General features: G+C 41.1%; 1 protein-coding gene across 1 annotated transcript in view; it reads left to right on the forward strand.

Annotated features, from left to right (window-relative positions):
- The first annotated feature begins 1704 nt into the window (after window positions 1-1704).
- LOC311134250 (DENN domain-containing protein 2D-like) overlaps window positions 1705-21511 on the forward strand; it is a 30295-nt gene continuing 10488 nt past the window's right edge. Inside the window, exons 1-6 of the mRNA XM_084167875.1 lie at window positions 1705-2083; window positions 8605-8703; window positions 11893-12059; window positions 12140-12252; window positions 13582-13651; window positions 13742-13819. Coding sequence (XP_084024001.1) covers window positions 8613-8703; window positions 11893-12059; window positions 12140-12252; window positions 13582-13651; window positions 13742-13819 — 519 coding nt within the window. The 5' untranslated portion in view covers window positions 1705-2083; window positions 8605-8612. The remainder of the gene's footprint in view (window positions 2084-8604; window positions 8704-11892; window positions 12060-12139; window positions 12253-13581; window positions 13652-13741; window positions 13820-21511) is intronic.

Genomic DNA, 21511 nt, shown 5'->3' on the forward strand with positions numbered 1-21511 from the left:
ATAACCTCTCACTCAATGTCAACAAAACAAAGGAGATGATCGTGGACTTCAGGAAACAGCAGAGGGTGCACCCCCCTATCCACATCAACGGGACCGCAGGGGAGAAGGTGGAAAGCTTCAAGTTCCTTGGCGTACACATCACTGACAAACTGAAATGGTCCACCCACGCATACAGTGTGGTGAAGAAGGTGCAACAGAGCGTCTTCAACCTCAGGAGGCTGAAGAAATTTGACTTGGCACCTAAAACCCTCACAAACCTTTACAGATGCACAATTGAGAGCATCCTGTCGGGCTGTATCACCGCCTGGTATGGCAACTGCACTGCCTGCAACCGCAGGGCTCTCCAGAGGGTGGTGCGGTCTGCCGAACGCATTACCGGGGGCAAACTACCCGCCCTCCAGGACTCCTACAGCACCCGATGTCACAGGAAGGCCAAAAAGATCATCAAGGACATGAACCACCCAAGTCACTGCCTGTTCACCCTGCTATCATCCAGAAGGCGAGGTCAGTATAGGTGCATCAAAGCTGGGACCAAGAGACTGAAAAACAGCTTCTATCTCAAGGCCATCAGACTGTTAAATAGCCATCACTAGCACATTAGAGGCTGCTGCTGCCTATTGAAATCACTGGCCACTTTAAGAAATGGAACACTAGTCATTTTAATAATGTTTACATATCTTGCATTACTCATCTCATATATATATATATACTGTATTCTATAATATTCTACTGTATCTTAGTACATGCCGCCCTGTCATTGCTCCTCCATATATGTATATATTCTTAATTCCATTCCTTACTTATATTTGTATTGTTAGATATTACTTGTTAGATATTACTGCACTGTCGGAGCTAGAAGCACAAGCATTTTGCTACACCCACAATAACATCTGCTAAACACGTGTATGTGACAAATAAAATTGGATTTGATGTGACAAATCATATTTGATTTGATTTGATTTGAAGTGGCTTTTGCTATCCTCATTGTGTCCACAAAGGGGAGTCATTTCCCTAAAATGTCTCAAGATTACCCCTATGGGCCTCTGCTATGCCATTCATTTATGGTCTATGATCCATTGCCCCCATGCATGCATTTTTAATGAGCATGACTAGAAAATGGTCAGAGGGAGAACCAGAACATAAGAGTCAACCAGGAACATGAGAAACATCGCCTGCTTGTTGACTGTTGTATTCATGTCAGATAATATGAGAGCATAGACATGAGAAATCCGTCGTGACACTATGGCTGCGTTTACACAGGCAGCCCAATTCTGATATTTTTTTCCATTAATTATTCTTTTGACCAATCACATCAGATCTTTTCACATCAGATCTTTTGCAGATCTGATTGGTCAAAAGACCAAGTAGTGAAAACAAAAGATCATAATTGGGCTGCCTGTGTAAACACACCCCCAAGATCACGATTGCCTACTCATCACATTCAAAGACGGTTAGAAAGAGAGTATGGTTAATATGTATAAATGTCAGTCTCTAGTGCAGTGTTAGAATATACATTAGTCAGCTTAATGCATCACCATATGAGAGCATAGATGAAATATGGATAGGCTAAATAAGACTATACATTATTTCCATATTCTCTGAAGCAGACCAATCTGTTCCTCCCTAAATTAATTAGACAACGCGCCCTCCAATAGGCTTAAAGGAACCTTTGGAAAAGGGCGTGTCAGTGTCCCCTTCTGCCTCACATCTGACGTGGGTCATGGTATCTGTCAAATTAGTCTTCTTGTCGTCTCGATAACTTGCGTACGGTTATATTCTATCAATACATTTAACCGTAGGCTACTCATCAAATGAACTATGTTGAAAGTGAACGTTTCTGGATAAAGAGAGCGCAGGGTTCAGCTGTCTTCCACAAGTGTTTATCCGCAAAATGCACTGAGAGGAATAGAAACGGTTCCTGGAAATCGTTTCCATGTGTGCGGGATAGTTCTCAAGGCAACTGAACGACGGGCTGCTTGGTTGCCTGTTTGGTTGTTTGTCTGGTGTGAAAGACGACAGAATTTGAACAGCGACTAAAACGTTTAGGGAACTTTAAGCTACTTATTGAACTATTCAGCGGAAAGTGAGTATTTGCCATTGATTTATATACTTTTTCCGTTTTTCTTGCTGTAATGGTTATGTATGTCAAAATACGATTAAAAAAAAAAGTTGAATGAACTGTACATATGATATGCTTGTTAGACACAGAGACACCTTTCACATCAGCATGTATTGATTTTTCCATTTCAATACAGATTGTTATTGGTTACAATAGTAGGCTATTCTCAACTATACTCAACTGTTGGCGATGGCATATAGTTCCACCTGTATACTGTATATATTGTGCTTTGTAAATGGCAATTGAAAATGTTAGTAACCCCAGAAGAGCATTGTAATGTGCCATATTCCCATTACATAGTATGGGGATCATGAGTGAGTGAAATAGCAATGTATTTTTACTTCCACCCATACAGTGCCTTCAAAGTATTCAAACCCCTTGACTTTTTCCACATTTTGTTGTGTTACAAGGTGGAATTGAAATGGATTCAATTGTACTTTTTTTTGTCAACGATCTACACAAAATACTCTGTCAAAGTGGAAGAAAAATTCAAACATTTAATTAAAAAATATAATGAAAAATAAAACACTATCTTGATTACATAAGTATTCATCCCCCTGAGTCAATACATGTTACAATCACCTTTGGCAGCGATTACAGCTGTGAGACTTTCTGGGTAAGTCAAAGAGCTTTGCACACATGGATTGTACAATATTTGCACATTATTCTTTTTTAAATTGTTCAAGCTCTGTCAAGTTGGTTGTTGATCATTGCTAGACTGCCATTTTCAAGTCTTGCTATAGATTTTCATGCCGATTTTTAAGTCAACTGTAAGTAGGCCACTCGGGAACATTCAATGTTGTGTTGGTAAGCAACTCCAGTGTATATTTGGCCTTGTGTTTTAGGTTATTGTCCTGCTGAAAGGGGAATATGTCTCCCAGTGTCTGTTGGAAAGCAGACTGAACCAGGTTTTCCTCTAGGATTTTGCCTGTGCTTAGCTCTATTCCGTTAAAAGAAAACTCCCTAGTCCTTGCCGATGACAAGCATACCCATAACATGATGCAGCCTCCACCATGCTTGAAAATATGAAGTGGTTCTCAGTGATGTGTTGGATTTACCCCAAACATAACGCTTTGTATTCAGGACATAAAGTTAATTTCTTTGCCACATTTTTGCAGTTTTACTTTAGTGCCTTATTGCAAACCGTTTTGGAATATTTTTTTATCTGTACAGGCTTCCTTCTTTTCACTCTGTCATTTAGGTTAGTATTGTGGAGTAACTACAATGTTGTTGATACATCCTCAGTTTTCTCCTATCACAGCCATTCCACTCTGTAACTGTTTTAAAGTCACCATTGGCTTCATGGTGAAATCCCTGAGTGGTTTCCTTCCTCGCTGGCAACTGAGTTAGGAAGGACGCCTGTATCTTTGTAGTGACTGGGTGTATTAATGCACCATCCAAAGTGTAATTAATAACTTCACCATGCTCAAAGGGATATTCAATGTCTGCTTTTTTTTTTTTTTTTTAACCCATCTACCAATAGGTGCCTTTCTTTGCAAGGCATTGGAAAACCTCCCTGGTCTTTGTGGTTGAATCTGTGTTTGAAATGCACGGCTCGACTGAGGGACCTTACAGATAATTGTCTGTGTGGGGTACAGAGATGAGGTAGTCATTTAAAAATCACATGAAACACTATTATTGCACAGAGTGAGTACATGCAACTTATTATGTGACTTGTTAAGCACATTTTTACTCCTTAACTTATTTAGGCTTGCCATAACAAAAGGGTTGAATACATATTGACTCATTTTTTATAAATTTGTAAAATAAATTAATAATAATAATAATTCAATTTTTACGTTATGGGGTAATGTGTGTAGGCCAGTGACATAAAATCTCAATTTAATCTATTTAAAATTCAGGCTGTAACACACCAAAGTCAAGGGATATGGAATAAGTCAAGGGTTATGAATACTTTCTGAAGGCACTGACAGAGATGATGAGTGGTCTGTGAGACTGATGGTGAAATATTATAGAGGAGTAGAAAATGATATCTGCAGAATTAGGGAAGCGTAGACCTCCACAGTTAAAATGTAATTGGCACTAAGGCCAACTCTCATTTGTTATTTACTAGAACATTAGACACGGAAGTGTAAAAGCTTATTTTTCAGTCACTCATGTTTGGCCCATTTGTTATCTTAAAGAGGGTCTGAAGGAAGAGACCTTATTCTTAGCTCAATCCAAAGGTTAAGGCTTATCTTGGAGTTTCTTGACATCATGGATTTCTGCTTCAACAGACAACTGGTTCCAAAACATTAGGTCGTGTGTTTCATGTAGACCCACTATATTCCCTAGCCCCTTGATCATGACTACAGTCGTGGTCAAACGTTTTGAGAATGACACAAATATTACTGCTGCCTCAGTTTTTATGATGGCAATTTACATATACTCCAGAATGTTATGAAGAGTGATCAGATGAATTGCAATTAATTGCAAAGTCCCTCTTTGCCATGAAAATGAACTTAATCCCCCCAAAAAAATTCCACTGCATTTCAGCCCTGCCACAAAAGGACCAGCTGACATCATGTCAGTGTTTCTCTCGTTAACACAGGTGAGAGTGTTGACGAGGACAAGGCTGGAGATCACTCTGTCATGCTGATTGAGTTAGAATAACAGACTGGAAGCTTTAAAAGGAGGGTGGTGCTTGAAATCATTGTTCTTCCTCTGTTAACCATGGTTACCTGCAAGGAAACACGCGCCGTCATCATTGCTTTGCACAAAAAGGGCTTCACAGGCAAGGGTATTGCTGCTAGTAAGATTGCACCTAAATCAACCATTTATCGGATCATCAAGAACTTCAAGGAGAGAGGTTCAATTGTTGTGAAGAAGGCTTCAGGGCGCCCAAGAAAGTCTATCAAGCGCCAGGACCGTCTCCTAAAGTTGATTCAGCTGCGTAATCGGGGCACCACCAGTGCAGAGCTTGCTCAGGAATGGCAGCAGGCAGGTGTGAGTGCATCTGTACGCACAGTGAGGCAAAGACTTTTGGAGGATGGCCTGGTGTCAAGAAGGGCAGCGAGGAAGCCACTTCTCTCCAGGAAAAACATCAGGGACAGACTGATATTCTGCAAAAGGTACAGGGATTGGACTGCTGAGGACTGGGGTAAAGTCATTTTCTCTGATGAATTCCCATTCCGGTTGTTTGGGGCATCCAGAAAAAAGCTTGTACGGAGAAGACGAGGTGAGCGCTACCATCAGTCCTGTGTCATGCCAACAGTAAAGCATCCTGAGACCATTCATGTGTGGGGTTGCTTCTCAGCCAAGGGAGTGGGCTCACTCACAATTTTGCCTAAGAACACAGCCATGAATAAAGAATGGTACCAACACATCCTCCGAGAGCAACTTCTCCCAACCATCCAAGAACAGTTTGGTGACGAACAATGCCTTTTCCAGCATGATGGAGCACCTTGCCATAAGGCAAAAGTGATAACTAAGTGGCTCGGGGAACAAAACATCGACATTTTGGGTCCATGGCCAGGAAACTCCCCAGACCTTAATCCCATTGAGAACTTGTGGTCGATCCTCAAGAGGCGGGTGGACAAACAAAAATCCACAAATTCGGACAAACTCCAAGCATTGATTATGCAAGAATGGGCTGCCATCAGTCAGGATGTGGCCCAGAAGTTAATTGACAGCATGCCAGGGCGGATTGCAGAGGTGTTGAAAAAGAAGGGTCAACACTGCAAATAAACTTAATGTTATTGTCAATAAAAGCCTTTGACACTTATGGAATGCTTGTAATTATACTTCAGTATACCATAGTAACATCTGACAAAAATATCTCATAACACTGAAGCAGCAAACTTTGTGAAGACCAATACTTGTCATTCTCAACTTTTGACCACGACTGTACATTATACATAAGAGTCATTGGACAAAAGAGTCTTCTGTACGGGGAGTTTTGTTAAGAGCCTCTACGCTCAATCAGAACATTAACACGTGTCGCTTGCGGTACGGTTTTGGAAGCATGAGGACCTTATCAAATCAAATCAAATCACATTTTATTTGCCACATGCGCCGAATACAACAGGTGTAGACATTACCGTGAAATACTTACTTACAGCCCTTAACCAACAATGCATTAATTTTTTTATAAAAAAGTAAAATAAAACCAACAACAACAAAAGTGTTGAGGGGAAAAAAGAGCAGAAGTAAAATAACAGTAGGGAGGCTATATACAGGGGGGTACCGGTGCAGCGTCAATGTGCGGGGGCACCGGCTAGTTGAGGTAATATGTACATGTGGGTAGAGTTGAAGTGATTATGCATAAATAATTAACAGAGTAGCAGCAGCGTAAAAAGATGGGGTGGGGGGGCAGTGCAAATAGTCCGGGTAGCCATAATTAGCTGTTCAGGAGTCTTATGGCTTGGGGGTAGAAGCTGTTGAGAAGCCTTTTGGACCTAGACTTGGCACTCCGGTACCGCTTGCCGCGCGGTAACAGAGATAACAGTCTATGACTAGGGTGGCTGGAGTCTTTGACAATTTTGAGGGCCTTCCTCTGACATCGCCTGGTATAGAGGTTCTGGATGGCAGGAAGCTTGGCCCCAGTGATGTACTGGGCCGTACGCACTACCCTCTGTAGTGCCTTGCGGTCGGAGGCCGAGCAGTTGCCATACCAGGCGGTGATGCAACCAGTAAGGATGCTCTCGATGGTGCAGCTGTAGATATCTTTCATGTCAATGAGAAATCATAAAATAAAAAAGGTTAAATTGATACACACCTTGATACAGCCATATCTCCATGCTTGTTTACGGAAAACAGGGAAGACAAGAGGCGACCACCTGTGCTAATTAGCATGCTCCGAACATCTGTGTGTAAGCGTAACTCGGAAAGTGTAGCAGAAGTGTAGTTTCATCAGATGGAGGCATCCATATAGCTGTATGGATCTGTGCCAACCTGCTTCAGTAAGTGTATATTTATTTATTTATTTGAAGGATTCTTTCTCGCTGATGAAAGATAAGGGCTATATGTTTTGAAAGCCATATCGCAAGCTATGATTATTGACGTTCCTAAACCTTAAAATACAGGAAAGTAAGCTTGTTTTACGATCTAAAGATCATCTAAACTTTTCAATCTTACTGAAGTGCTCCCAGATTTAAGCAATCAATCCATGGCTACTCAGATACCTATGAGTAAAAGTATTGCTGTTGTTGATGACAACAGTATGAATCCATCTTTCCTAGCTACGCCATTCTAGATGGCTGTTACAGGATCTGACTGTTTACAGTCTAACTAATGCAAACACACTTTTTTACACTGAACACAGAGAATAGGGACTATGTTGAAATGGTAATATTAGTGCGTCAGGGCAAAACTCACCAATCTGGTGCTACTGGCTCAGTGACAGCTGGCTGCAAAGAAATCGCCCTAGTCACTTCTGTAGAACAGAACTGGATTTTCCAGAGAGAATTTCAGTTGTGTCTAGCATGAGTGTACAATCACAATACATTAGACGGTACATTAAATACACACATACATTACAGTAGTGCAATCAACTCAGTCTGAGTTGGATCACTAAACCCTACAAGACAATCAGAGCTATTACCATACTGCTATACCTTACCAAAAGGGCTATGCTAATACCTATCCTATTCTTTTAGATCCACAGTGATTGTTTGTAATGGAAAGCTGGTCATATGACTTGTGCCACTTCACCTGAAATGCCTCCTGTTTACTGTTTAACCCACTACACTGTCAGGATTGATATAGATTCAACCTCTACAGAGTAAATGCCAATACAGATTGCTATATATATATATATATATATATATATATATATATATATATATATATATATATATACTGGTATGATACACCGTGAATGTTGAATTACAGGATGTGACCTGTTAAGTTTCTGAAACACATTTTTGTCTTGGCTTAATTGATTTGACGGCTTGTGGTTCAGCGGCCATATAGGGGCTGAATAAGTGGGAAGTGTGTTGTGCTCCATCTTTCAACACACGTCTTAAGCAGTCTTTCTTACCTCCCTTTCAAGTTGGGAGTTTTCTCTCTCACATACCCAATCTCTCTCTCAACCAAATGTTTCTGTACAGTACTTCTGTCTTTCTCTTCCTTTGTCTCATTCACCTCTTGTCTCATGTAGTTTTCAGTTAAATATTCTCAATGTCTGAAACCTGCAGTCTGTGTAGAGGGCATCAACAGAAGGTGACACATTCGCATTAATGACCTGTTGGTATTTTCCCAAATGTTCCTTTTGTCAACCTCTTGACCTAAACTATTGTCTGAGCTCAACAAGGGGAAAAGGGAAGTAAAATTTAGTGAGGGTAATTTGTCCTACTATCCATCTCTTACATGATAACGATCACTGAATAATTCCATCCAACCTTCCTTTGTCTTTCTAATCATAAACATACGGATAAGTGAAAGTAACTTAGTGAAAAGATTTGGGGGCTTTCCACCATGCTAACACGCTACTTTCCATCCTCTCTTATCGGTCCTTCACTCCCCCTCTCTTCCTTCCTCTGCAGGTGCCAAGATGTCCAATGAGGTTGATGCGGGGGACCATGGGCCAATGAAACTGCTCACTACCATGTTCTCGTCCCTCCAGGAGAAGTTCCACAGAGACCGTGAGTGTCTTGTATAGAAGTGGGTCTGTTCCATTTTGGGCCTATAGTGACTTGGGGTTAGGGAAAATGGCTTTGGGTCAAAATGGAACTGAGCCAAAGGGTGTATAGAACACAAATTATACATTATTGGAAAAGGTTAAATGCAGGACTCTAAGCAAACAGACAGTAAGAGGCAATCATGGATCATGCTGATCATGAACTAAACATGCCTGTCAATCACACAAAAAGATTTGGCCTCGACTGCTTTATTCTCCTCTCACTCAGGCAAACCCATTGGATTCATAAAAAAAAAGGATGTCTCTTATAAACACAGAAACACTTATGAAACAGGCACATTTTCCTCTCCGTAAATTCACTTATTCTGGAGATATGTGAGGAATTCAGATTTTTAAGAGAGAGAACCAGCCTAACGCTTGACCATGCTGGACATTTTTCTCACATAGATGTTGTTTTTTAAAATACAGCTCCTGGTATTTGACAGTGTGCATATCATCTATTGTTGCAAGTCATTAGGTGTGTAGGTGACCATCTAGCCGTACTGGTTCTATTGGGCCTTAATTGGCATTGTTGCATTGTAAATGGTTTCCATTCTTCCCACGGAGTCACGTGGTAGAGGAAGGTACTTGCCTGTCTTTCAAAAAGTGTCACCGTCACACCTGACTCTCACTGGTGGAGGGTAACAAGTAACAAGCGGAATTGTCACATTGCCTAACAAATCCTCACATTGTCTAACAAAGTGTGAGCGTGGCCAATGGCACAGTTTTAGAGGCCTCCAATGTTTCATTTTAATTTCCTGCAATTTTACACATTTTGTCTTCGTGCTGAGAGAATTTGTTTTAGTTTTAAAGTGAATTATCTGAAATTCTACACATTTTGCCATGGCTCATACCATGTTAAAAAATCAATGGAGACCCCATGCCATGACATTTTGGGAATTTTAGATACTCCCGACTGTCTTTCTTTAAATATATCTTTTTGGGGGAGTGGCGGCAACGATTTAGCAGCACACTCCCATCGCTGCTAACTGAAGATAGGGGAAACACTGCTGTGGCACCTACCCATCTGGCCACCACCACCTGTCTATACGGCAGACAGCCTTGTGGCAATGTGGCACCTACCCATCTGGCCACCACCACCTGTCTAGAAGGCAGACAGCCTTGTGGCAATGTGGCACTTCATACACACCAGTCATGAGGAAATGAATAGTAAACAAACAAACATTTGACCAACTGGGGACATTTTGTTAGTCCCCACAAGGTCAAATGCTATTTCTAGGGGAGTTAGGGTTAGTTTTACGGTTAGGGAAAATAGGATTTTGAATGAGACTGAATTGTGTCCCCACAAGGTTAGTTATACAAGACTGTCTGTGTGTGCACATCCGTGTGTTTCTCCTCTTGTAGTTTCAGTTGTTTAACACACTGTTCCTCTTAGTTCTTTTAGCTCTGTGGTTTTCTTTGAGTATTGTGTGTTTAAAATCTGTAGAGCATTGTTTAGGCATCCTCTTGAACTACACTGAACAAAAATATAAATGCAAAAGATTTTACTGAGTTACTGTTCATATAAGGAAATCAGTCAATTTAAATAAATTAGGCCCTAATTTATGTATTTCACATGACTGGGAATACAGATGCCTTAAAAAAAAGGTATGGGCATGGATCAGAAAATCAGTCAGTATCTGGTGTGCCCACCATTTGCCTCATGCAGCACAACACATCTCCTTCGCCTAGAGTTGATCAGGTGGCGATTGTGGAATGTTGTCCCACACCTCTTCAATGGCTGTACGAAGTTGCTGGATATTGGCGGGAACTGGAACACGCTGTTGTACACGTCGATCCAGAGCATCTCAAACTGGTGAGTATGCAGGCCATGGAAGAACTGGGACATTTTCAGATTCCAGGAATTGTCAGATCCTTGCGACATGGGGCTGTGCATTATCATGCTGAAACATGAGGTGATGGCGGTGGATGAATGGCACGACAATGGGCCTCAGGATCTCGTCACAGTATCTCTGTGCATTCAAATTGCCATTGATAAGATGCAATTGTGTTTGTTGTCCGTAGCTTATGCCTGCCCATACCATAACACCACCGCCATCATTGGGTATTCTGTTCACAACGTTGACATCAGCAAACCTCTCGCCCACACGACGCCATACACACGATCTGCCCGGTACAGTTGAAACCAGGATTAATCCGTGAAGAGCACACTTCTCCAGTGTGCCAGTAGCCATCGAAGGTGAGCATTTTCCCACTGAAGTCGGTTACGACGCCAAACTATAGACAGGTCAAGACCCTGGTGAGGACAACAAGCATGCAGATGAGCTTCCCTGAGACTGTTACAGACCGTTTGTGCAGAAAGTCATCTGTTGTGCAAACCCACAGTTTCATCAGCTGTCCGGGTGGCTGGTCTCAGATGATCCCGCAGGTGAAGAAGCCGGATGTGGAGGTACTGGGCTGGCGTGGTTACACGTGGTCTGCGGTTGTGAGGCCGGTTGGACGTACTGCCAAATTCTCAAAAATGACGTTGGAGGCAGCTTATGGTAGAGAAATGAACATTAAATTATCTGGTATCAGCTCTGGTGGACATTCCTGCAGTCAGCATGCCAATTGCACGCTCCCCCAAAACTTTAGACATCTGTGGCATTGTGTTGTGTGACAAAACTGCACATTTTAGAATGGCCTTTTATTGTCCCCAGCACAAGGTGCACCTGTGTAATGATCATGCTGTTTAATCAGCTTCTTGATATGCCACACCTGTCAGGTGAATGGATTATCTTGGCAAATGACAAATGCTCACTAGCAGGGATGTAAACAAATTTGTGCACAAAATTAGAGAGAAATAGGCATTTGGAAAATTTCTGGGATCTTTTATTTCAGCTCATGAAACATGGGAGCAACACTTTACATTTTGTGTTTATATTTTTGTTCAGTATATTTACACACTGCTGAATCCTAACTTAAATATATTTTTGTTGTTTTTTAATTCTTCCACGGACATCAATGCATGATTTACAGTTATTTGGCCTACTTGACTAGCTGCATACCAAAGTAAAATCTTCAGTTCCAAGCCATGTGATGTTTGGAATGAAAACCTACCTTGAAGTCCAAGCCACAGTTAGTTAGTTGATGGTATTGAGGTTTATGAATAATTGTCTTCACTGCTGTCCCCCTCTGTCTGTCTGTCTTTTAGGGAGTGATAGGGATTCGACCCTGCCTCGGCCTACAGCCCCAGCCCTCGCGGTGACCTCAGCCCAGGACCAGAGTCACCTCTTCTTTGAGTACCTGGTGGTGGTCAGCCTACGGAAGAAGAGGGGGGAAGGAACGTACGAACCCCAGATCACATATCAGTTCCCCAAGGTCAGACCGACATACATACACACAGTGAGAAAGTATTTGTGCTAATAAATTAGCAGTAATCTAAAATGTGTGTGTTGTAGCTAGCTAATATGAGGCGCTCACAGAGAGAGGAAGAAGAGAAGTCCCTGAAAGCAATCCTCCTTTTCTGTTTCCCAGAGGGGGTCAACTGGGCCCCCCTCACTGAATACACCAGGTACGTGCCACCTCCCCTCTCTCTCTCTCGTGCACATGCAATCACGCCTAGGTACAAAGATCTACTTTCTTCATCCTGCCACATCCCCACCGCTGTGCAGAGTGTTCTCAGGATGTGGCAAAGTGTTTCCGGCGCACTTTACACAAACCGTTCTATTTACACGCAGAACAAATCTGCTTAGCGTGTGTCTGTATGCAATGTTTGTTTGCGAAGACTGCAAAGCATCATCTCTTGCAAACAACCTAGCTTTGACCAGGGCCGGTGTTATGGGCGGCCCTTAGGGGGCCTTGCCAGCCCTAATGTACCTCCTGGCCCGTCCAAATAAAATATTGATCAGAGCAAGTGAAACAGCGCTTGTCTCAGTATGTGTAGCCCATGTATCTGATGCTGTCTGGACCAGAAGAGTATGGCATGACATAGATACATGGGGCTACATACTGTAAAACCGAAGGGTGCTGTTTCAGTCGATCAGATGCTATTTTAGACGTGCGATGGTAACCTCTTTTTTTTTAAGTGAGTTGTTTTACAATCAGATGAAAACATCATGACTGGTTGTATTCATGCCACATTAAAAGGTAGGCTAATACATTTTTACATTTTAAATTACATGTTACTATAAAACCCACAATAGAACCGCTAAAGCCGTCATTTGGACTGCCCATGAATTTAAAACATTTATTACTGTGCCATTTTTAAAGTCATGCCCCCCTCTGTGTTGTAAACAGTTTTAGGAGGGCATGTCATTTTTTTAATATGGTTTTTCCTGTTTCCCCTCCTTCGCTCGACAGTAGCGCCTGCTCCCCTCCTTTTTCCGATAGTTGAAGATGTGCCCAGTTGAAATTAACCCGATAATTGCCTCGAAAGTGAACCTAAACTATACCGAAATTAATTTCACACACAGGCTATAATAACAAATTAAGTAGGCTAAAGTATGATGGGGGAGAATGGATGAGTTGATGAGCGAGGGGAAGTGAACGATGCATAATTATGTAATCACAAATTGTGAATGAAGAACAGTGCATGCTATTTTATTGATCTATTCTAATTATAATCTCAATGGTATGTACTCTATCAGTCTACTCTTGCCTACTTGGAACTTGGAGTACACAGTGAGAGCGTGCGTAATTTACAATGGCTAGAAAACCAAGACGAATGGATGCACTCATTAGTGTTGCTACAAAATCTTAATGAAAACGACTCCGATGGTGGGGAAGAAATGAATCATGATGACATCTGAGAATTCTTCTGATTCTGAACCTACACCTCTGAGGACTAAGTGTAAAAAGGTGTAATCTATCAACATGTGTTCTATTCTCTCTCTCTCTGCAGTGAGACATTCTCCTTCGTGTTGACAGAGGTTGACGGCAGTAGGAGGAATGGCTACTGCAGGAGGTTACTGGTAAATGATCCATGGTGTCATTCTGTTCATAGGACATGAGAATTACTTTCAGGTGTTTAGTTTCTCATGACATGTTGTTGTTTCCTGCAGCCCAGTGGCAAAGGGGCGCGGCCTCCGGAGGCCTATTGCATCATCAGCCGGGTGGCCTGCTTTGGACTCTTCTCCAAGGTTAGCGACATAACACATTATATATTCACTCACTCACTGAGTTTTTTAAAATTTTATTATTATTAACCCATCTTTAATCCCATACCTCACCCACTCAGCCCATTCCACCTATCACCGTAGACCACCCTCGTTTGGTTTCCATGTGCCATATATTTTGTGCTGTGATGTTTTACATGAATTTTCAACCTTTCTAATCGCATAGTATCCACAGATTGTGAGGTAAAGATAAAAAACTTTCCTGCGAGTAGTATTATATTATTGATTGACTATGGCTTTCCAAATCGCCCAACACGGCCATTTGAAAGGTTAATTCTAAGTGAATGTTGTGATTTTGTTTTTAACCATTCCTGAACCTGTGACCAGAAACAAGCTACATAGAGGCAATACCAAAATAAATTATCTAGTGATTCTGTTTCTTCGCAGCAAAATCTACAGAGCTGAGATTGTTGTATGTCCCATATACAGTGCATTCGGAAAAAACAAATATATTGCATTAACATAAGTATTCAGAACCTTTTACTCAGTACTTTGTTGATGCACCTTAGGAAGCGATTACAGCCTCGTGTCTTCTTGGGTATGACGCTACAAGCTTGGCACACCTGTATTTGGGGAGTTTCTCACATTCTTCTCTGCAGATCCTCTCAGGCTCTGTCAGGTTGGATGGGGGAGCGTCGCTGCACAGCTATTTTCAGGTCTCTCCAGAGATGTTCAAGTCTGGGCTCTGGCTGGGCCACTCAAGGACATTTAGAGACTTTTCCCGAAGCCACTCTTGCGTTGTCTTGGCTGTGTGCTTAGGGTCATTGTCCTGATGGAAGGTGAACCTTCGACACAGTCTGAGGTCCTGAGCGCTCTGGAGCAGGTTTTCATCAAGGATCTCCCTGTACTTTGCTCCGTTCATCTTTCCCTCGATCCTGACTAGTCTACCAGTTCCTGCCGCTGAAAAACATCCCCACAGCATGATGCTGCCACCACCATGCATCACCGTAGGGATGGTGCCAGGTTTTCTCCAGACGTGACGCTTGGCATTCCGGCCAAAGAGTTCAATCTTGGTTTCATCAGACCAGAGAAACTTGGTCCTCTGTAGCTCAATTGGTAGAGCATGGCGCTTGTAACGCCAGGGTAGTAGGTACGATCCCCGGGACCACCCATACGTAAAAATTTATGCACACGACTGTACGTCGCTTTGGATAAAAGCGTCTGCTAAATGGTATATTATATTATTATGGTCTGAGAGTCTAGGTGCCTTTTTGGCAAACTCCAAGCGGGCTGTCATGTGCCTTTTACTGAGGAGTGGCTTCTGTCTGGCCACTCTCCCATAAAGGCCTGATTGGTGGAATGCTGCAGAGATGGTTGTCCTTCTGGAAGGTTCTCCCATCTCCACAGAGGAACTCTGGAGCTCTGTCAGAGTGACCATCGGGTTCTTGGTCACCTCCCTGACCATGGCCCTTCTCCCTTGATTGCTAAGTTTGGCCGGGTGGCCCGCTCTTGGTGGTTCCAAACTTCTTCCATTTAAGATTGATGGAGGCCACTGTGTTCTTGGAGACATTCAATGCTGCAGACATTTTTTGGTAACCTTTCTCAGATCTGTGCCTCGATACAATCCTGTCTCGTAGCTCTGCAGACAATTCCTTCGACCACATGGCTTGGTTTTTGCTCTGACATGCACTGTCAACTGTGGGACCTTTTTATATAGACAGGTGTGTGCCTTTCCAAGTCATGTCCAATCAATTGAATTTACCACTTGTGGACTCCAATCAAGTTGTAGAAACATCTCAAGGATGATCAATGGAAACAGGATGCACCTGAGCTCAATTTCGAGTCTCATAGCAAAGGGTCTGAATACTTATGTAAATAAGGTGTGTGTGTATATATATATTTATTATTTATTTTTTATTATACATTTGCTAAAATTTCTAAACCTGTTTTCGCTTTGTCATTATGGGGTATTGTGTGTAGAATGATGAGGAAAAATAATTGAATCAATTTTAGGATAAAGCTGTAACGTAGCAAAATGTGGGAAAAGTCAAGGGGTCTGAATATTTTCTGAATGCACTGTATATAGCATTCTGGTGGTGGCAAGAATTTTGTATAATTTAAATTCAACTCAGTGTTTTTTTTTGTATCAGTTCATATACCATGTGCCATGGAATCGGTACATCGAAAATCTCTTCCCATTTATTTTGCAACCTGTATTGTGCAGCTGTCAACATCTTTGTCCTCACATGAAACTGGTATATTTTTCTATTTATGCCAATCCTTTTCAGCCAATTTGTATCTTTTATTATATGGCAGATAAACAAGTTCTCTACCCACTCCCTCATCCACTTGCCTCCATTTTTGCGGTAATACTGCAATCAGTTGGTTGTAACTTTGGATTGAGCAGACATTCCCATATATTTTTGATAGCTGCATATGTGACATAATTCCACCGTTTCTATTCATAATATCATTAATAAATATAATACCAAAAAATAATGTTAAAGATTTTTTATTTTTTATTAATCAGTACAGTGAGGGGAAAAAAGTAATTGATCCCCTGCTGATTTGGTACGTTTGCCCACTGACAAAGAAATGAACAGTCTATAATTTTTAGAGTGTGCTCCTAATCTCAGCTCGTTATCTGTATAAAAGACACCTGGGAACCAGAAATCTTTCTGATTGAGAGGGGTCAACTACTTATTTCCCTCATTAAAATGCAAATCAATTTATATCATTTTTGACATGCGTTTTTCTGGATTTTGTTGTTGTTATTCTGTCTCTCACTGTTCAAATAAACCTACCATTAAAATTATAGACTGATCATTTCTTTGTCAGTGGGCAAACGTACAAAATCAGCAGGGAATCAAATACTTTTTTCCCCTCACTGTATATTTGAGTTTAACCATAATATTTGTTGTAATATTTGATCTATCTTTTCTGGAGGATAAAATTGAAATTGTAACCAGCTTTGTATGGCTTGTTTAAGAAAGGGCGATACTTTGAAAAGTTTCATTTTCAATTAGTCGGAAATGAGAAGTTGTAATCTGTATAAAAGGCAAAAACGCCATTTAAAAAAAACTAAGGATGAGCCTTTCTTAATAATCTACTTGAGAACCAGTTTGGGTTTAAGTATAACTTATGTACAGTGGCTTGCAAAAGTATTCACCCCCCTTGGCATTCTTCCTATTTTGTTGCCTTACAACCTGGAATTAAAATAGATTTTTGGGGGGGTTTGTATCATTTGATTTACACAACATGCCTACCACTTTGAAGATGGAAAATCTTTTTTATTGTGAAACAAACAAGAAATCAGACAAAAAAACAACTTGAGCGTGCAAAACTATTCACCCCCCCCCCCAAAGTTAATACTTTGTAGAGCCACCTTTTGCAGCAATTACCCAAAGAGACTTGCAGCTGTATGTCTCTATAACCTTGGCACATCTAGCCACTGGGATTTTTGCCCATTCTTCAAGGCAAAACTGCTCCAGCTCCTTCAAGTTGGATGGGTTCCGCTGGTGTACAGCAATCTTTAAGTCATACCACAGATTCTCAATTGGATTGAGGTCTGGGCTTTGACTAGGCCATTCCAAGACATTTAAATGTTTCCCCTTAAACTACTCGAGTGTTGCTTTAGCAGTATGCTGCTGGAAGGTGAACCTCCGTCCCAGTCTCAAAACTCTGGAAGACTGAAACAGGTTTCCCTCAAGAATTTCCCTGTATTTAGCGTCATCCATCATTCCTTCAATTCTGACCAGTTTCCCAGTCCCTGCCGATGGAAAAACATCCTCACAGCATGATACTGCCACCACCATGCTTCACTGTGGGGATGGTGTTCTCGGGGTGATGAGAGGTGTTGGGTTTGCGCCAGATATAGCGTTTTCCTTGATGGCCAAAAGGCTCAATTTTAGTCTCATCTGACCAGCGTACCTTCTTCCATGTTTGGGGAGTCTCCCACATGCCTTTTGGCGAACACCAAACGTGTTTGCTTATTTTTTTCTTCAAGCAATGGCTTTTTTCTTGCCACTCTTCCTGAAGCCCAGTTCTTTGGAGTGTACGGCTTAAAGGGGTCCTATGGACAGATACTCCAATCTCCTCTGTGGAGCTTTTCAGCTCCTTCAGGGTTATCTTTGGTCTCTTTGTTGCCTCTCTGATGAATGCCCTCCTTGCCTGGTCCGTGAGTTTTGATGGGCGGCCCTCTCTTGGCAGGTTTGTTGTGGTGCCATATTCTATCCATTTTTTAAATAATAGATTTAATGGTGCTCCATGGGCTGTTAAAAGTTTCTGATATTTTTTTATAACCCAACCCTGATCTGTACTTCTCCACAACTTTGTCCCTGACCTGTTTGGAGAGCTCCTTGGTCTTCTTGGTGCCCCTTGCTTAGTGGTGTTGCAGACTCTGGGGCCTTTCAAAACAGGTGTGTGGTATGTATGTATACTGAGATCATGTGACACTTAGATTGCACACAGGTGGACTTTAACTAATTATGTGACTTCTGAAGGTAATTGGTTGCACCTGATCTTATTTAGGGGCTTCATAGCAAAGGGGGTGAATACAGTTATTTTTTTCATTTCACTTCACCAATTGTGTATGTCCATTACATGAGATCCAAATAAAAATGAATTTAAATTACAGGTTGTAATGCAACAAAATAGGAAAAATGCCAAGGAGGATGAATACTTTTGCAAGGCACTGTAAGAGATTCACCGAAATTAAAGTAGTCCAGGCATTTATATATAAATTCTAGTTGTACTTTGTCAAACGCCTTTTCAAAATCTGCTATGAAGACCAGGGCTGGTGTCTTTTGACATTTCATAATGTTCAATTGTTTCAAGTAATAATTGTATATTATCTCCAATATATTGTCCATGGAAAAAACCTGTCTGATCAGGATGAACAATATATGGTAAAATATTTTTATTCTGTGCTATGCATTTCGCCAAGGTTTTCGTATAACAACATTTGAAGTCTAAGAGGCCTCCAGTTTTTGTTTTTTATGGACTGGATCTTTATACTTACCACTTGTGTCCTGTTTCAGTAGTAATTAAATCAGACATTCTTGTTGAGTACCTGAAAGTCTACCATTTTATAGGAGTAGTTAAAACATGCTAATAATGGATATTTGAGTACTTCTTAAAAGGTCTGATATACCTCTACTGGTATACCATCAAGCCCTGGTGTTTTTCCAGACTGAAAGGATTTAATTGACTCAAGAAGTTCCTACTCTGTAAGTTGGCCTTCACACAGGTCTTTCTGTACATTTTGTTAATAATAATAATAATCCTTACAGTTAACATCCATTAATTGGAGATGGAGGAGACTGATACAAAAACATATGCTTAAAATATTTTGCGTCCTCTTTCAAAATATTATTTGGTGAATCATGGATGACTCCGTCATTTGTAACGAGTTTCTGTAAATTCTTTTTTGGTAGCATTTCTATGTTGAAGATTCAAGAAAAATGCAGTGCATTTTTCACAATTTTCCTTCCAAATCGCTTTATTTCTGTAATAAATGTAATATTTATTGATAAAGTTCCTCCAATTATTTTTGTTTTTCTTCTAACTTATTTTTTGCCTCTATAGAACTGTTTTTATTGCTATCTACCTGTGCTGTTCTTTCCTCAATTTGCTTTTAGTCTAATCTCTTTTGACCTAAACTGCTTTTGTTTTAATGATGAGTGTTGTATTGAATGGCCTCTAAAAGTACATTTTGAAAGTGTCCAATACAATAAGGGATCTGCCTATGTTGTGCAGAAAAAAGTCAATTATTAATTATTTTGTCTTAGTTAAGAACAAATTGTCATCCGGAATGTTTTGATTAAATTTCCAATATCCCTGTCCACGTGGAAATTCTGTAAGAGTTATGTGAAGGCCAATTTAGATGATGGTCTGATCGGATTCTGTCTCCTATTAATACTTTTTAAACTTTTGATGCCAGCAAAAATGAAACAAGGAAGTAATCAAGACGGCTGGCTTGATTAAGCCTCCTCCATGCACAGTACCAGGCAAAGGTTTGGACACCTACTCATTCAAGGGTTTTTCTTTATTTTTACTATTTTCTACATTGTAGAATAATAGTGAAGAGATCAAACTATGAAATAACACATATGGACTCATGTAGTAACCAAAAAAGTGTTAAACAAATCAAAATATATTTTAGATTCTTCAAAGTAGCCACCCTTTCCCTTGATGACAGCTTTGCACACTCTTGGCATTCTCTCAACCAGCTTCATGAGGTAGTCACCTGGAATCCATTTCAATTAACAGGTGTGCCTTTAAAAGTTAATTTGTGGAATTGCTTTCCTTCTTAATGCGTTTGAGCCAATCAGTTGTGTTGTGACAAGGTAGGGGAGGTATACAGAAGATAGCCCTATTTAGTAAAATAACAAATCCATATTATGGCAAGAACAGCTCAAATAAGCAAAGAGAAACGACAGTCCATCATTACTTTAAGACAAGAAGGTCAGTCAATCCTGAAAATTTCAAGAACATTGAAAGTGGAAGACCCAGAGTTACCTCTGCTGCACAGGATAAGTTCATTAGAGTTACCAGCCTCAGAAATTGCAGCCCAAATAAATGCTTCACAGAGTTCAAGTAACAGACACATCTCAACATCAACTGTTCAGAGGGGACTGTGTGAATCAGGCCTTCATGGTTGAATTGCTGCAAAGAAACCACTACTAAAGGACACCAATAAGAAGACTTGTTTGGGCCAAGAAACATGAGAAATGGACATTAGACCGGTGGAAATTTGTCCTTTGGTCTGGAGTCCAAATTTGAGATTTTTGGTTCCACCCGCCGTATCTTTGTGAGACGCGGTGTGGGCGAACGGATGATCTCCGCATGTGTATTTCCCACCGTAAAGCATGGAGGAGGAGGTGTTATGGTGTGGGGGTGCTTTGCTGGTGATACTGTCTGTGATTTATTTAGAGTTCAAGGCACACTTAACCAGCATAGCTACCACAGCATTCTGCAGCGATACGCCATCCCATCTGGTTTGGGCTTAGTGGGACTATCATTTGTTTTTCAACAGGACAATGACCCAACACACCACCAGGCTGTGTAAGGGCTATTTTACCAAGAAGGAGAGGGATGGAGCGCTGCATCAGATGACCTGGCCTCCACAATCCCCCGACCTCAACGAAATTGAGATGGTTTGGGATGAGTTGGACCGCAGAGTGAAGGAAAAGCAGCCTACAAGTGCTCAGCATACAGTTGAAGTTGGAAGTTTACATAGACTTAGGTTGGAGTCATTAACTCGTTTTTCAACCACTTCACAAATTTCTTGTTAACAAACCTATAGTTTTGGCAAGTGGGTTAGGACATCTACTTTGTGCATGACATAAGTAATTTTTCCAACAATTGTTTACAGTGGGTCAGAAGTTTACATACACTAAGTTGACTGTGCCTTTGTTAAACAGCTTGGGAAATTCTAGAAAATGATGTCATGGCTTTAGAAGCTTCTGATAGGCTAATTGAAATAATTTGAGTCAATTGGAGGTGTACCTGTGGATTTATTTCAAGGCCTACCTTCAAACTCAGTGACTCTTTGCATGACATCATGGGAAAATCAAAAGAAATCAGCAAAGACCTCAGAGTCTGGTTCATCCTTGGGAGCAATTTCCAAACGCCTGAAGGTACCACGTTCATCTGTACAAACAATAGTACGCAAGTATAAACACCATGGTACCACGCAGCCGTCATACCGCTCAG

The sequence above is a fragment of the Coregonus lavaretus genome (assembly GCF_964263955.1).
Source record: "Coregonus lavaretus genome assembly, chromosome: 8".
Lineage (NCBI taxonomy): Eukaryota > Metazoa > Chordata > Actinopteri > Salmoniformes > Salmonidae > Coregonus > Coregonus lavaretus.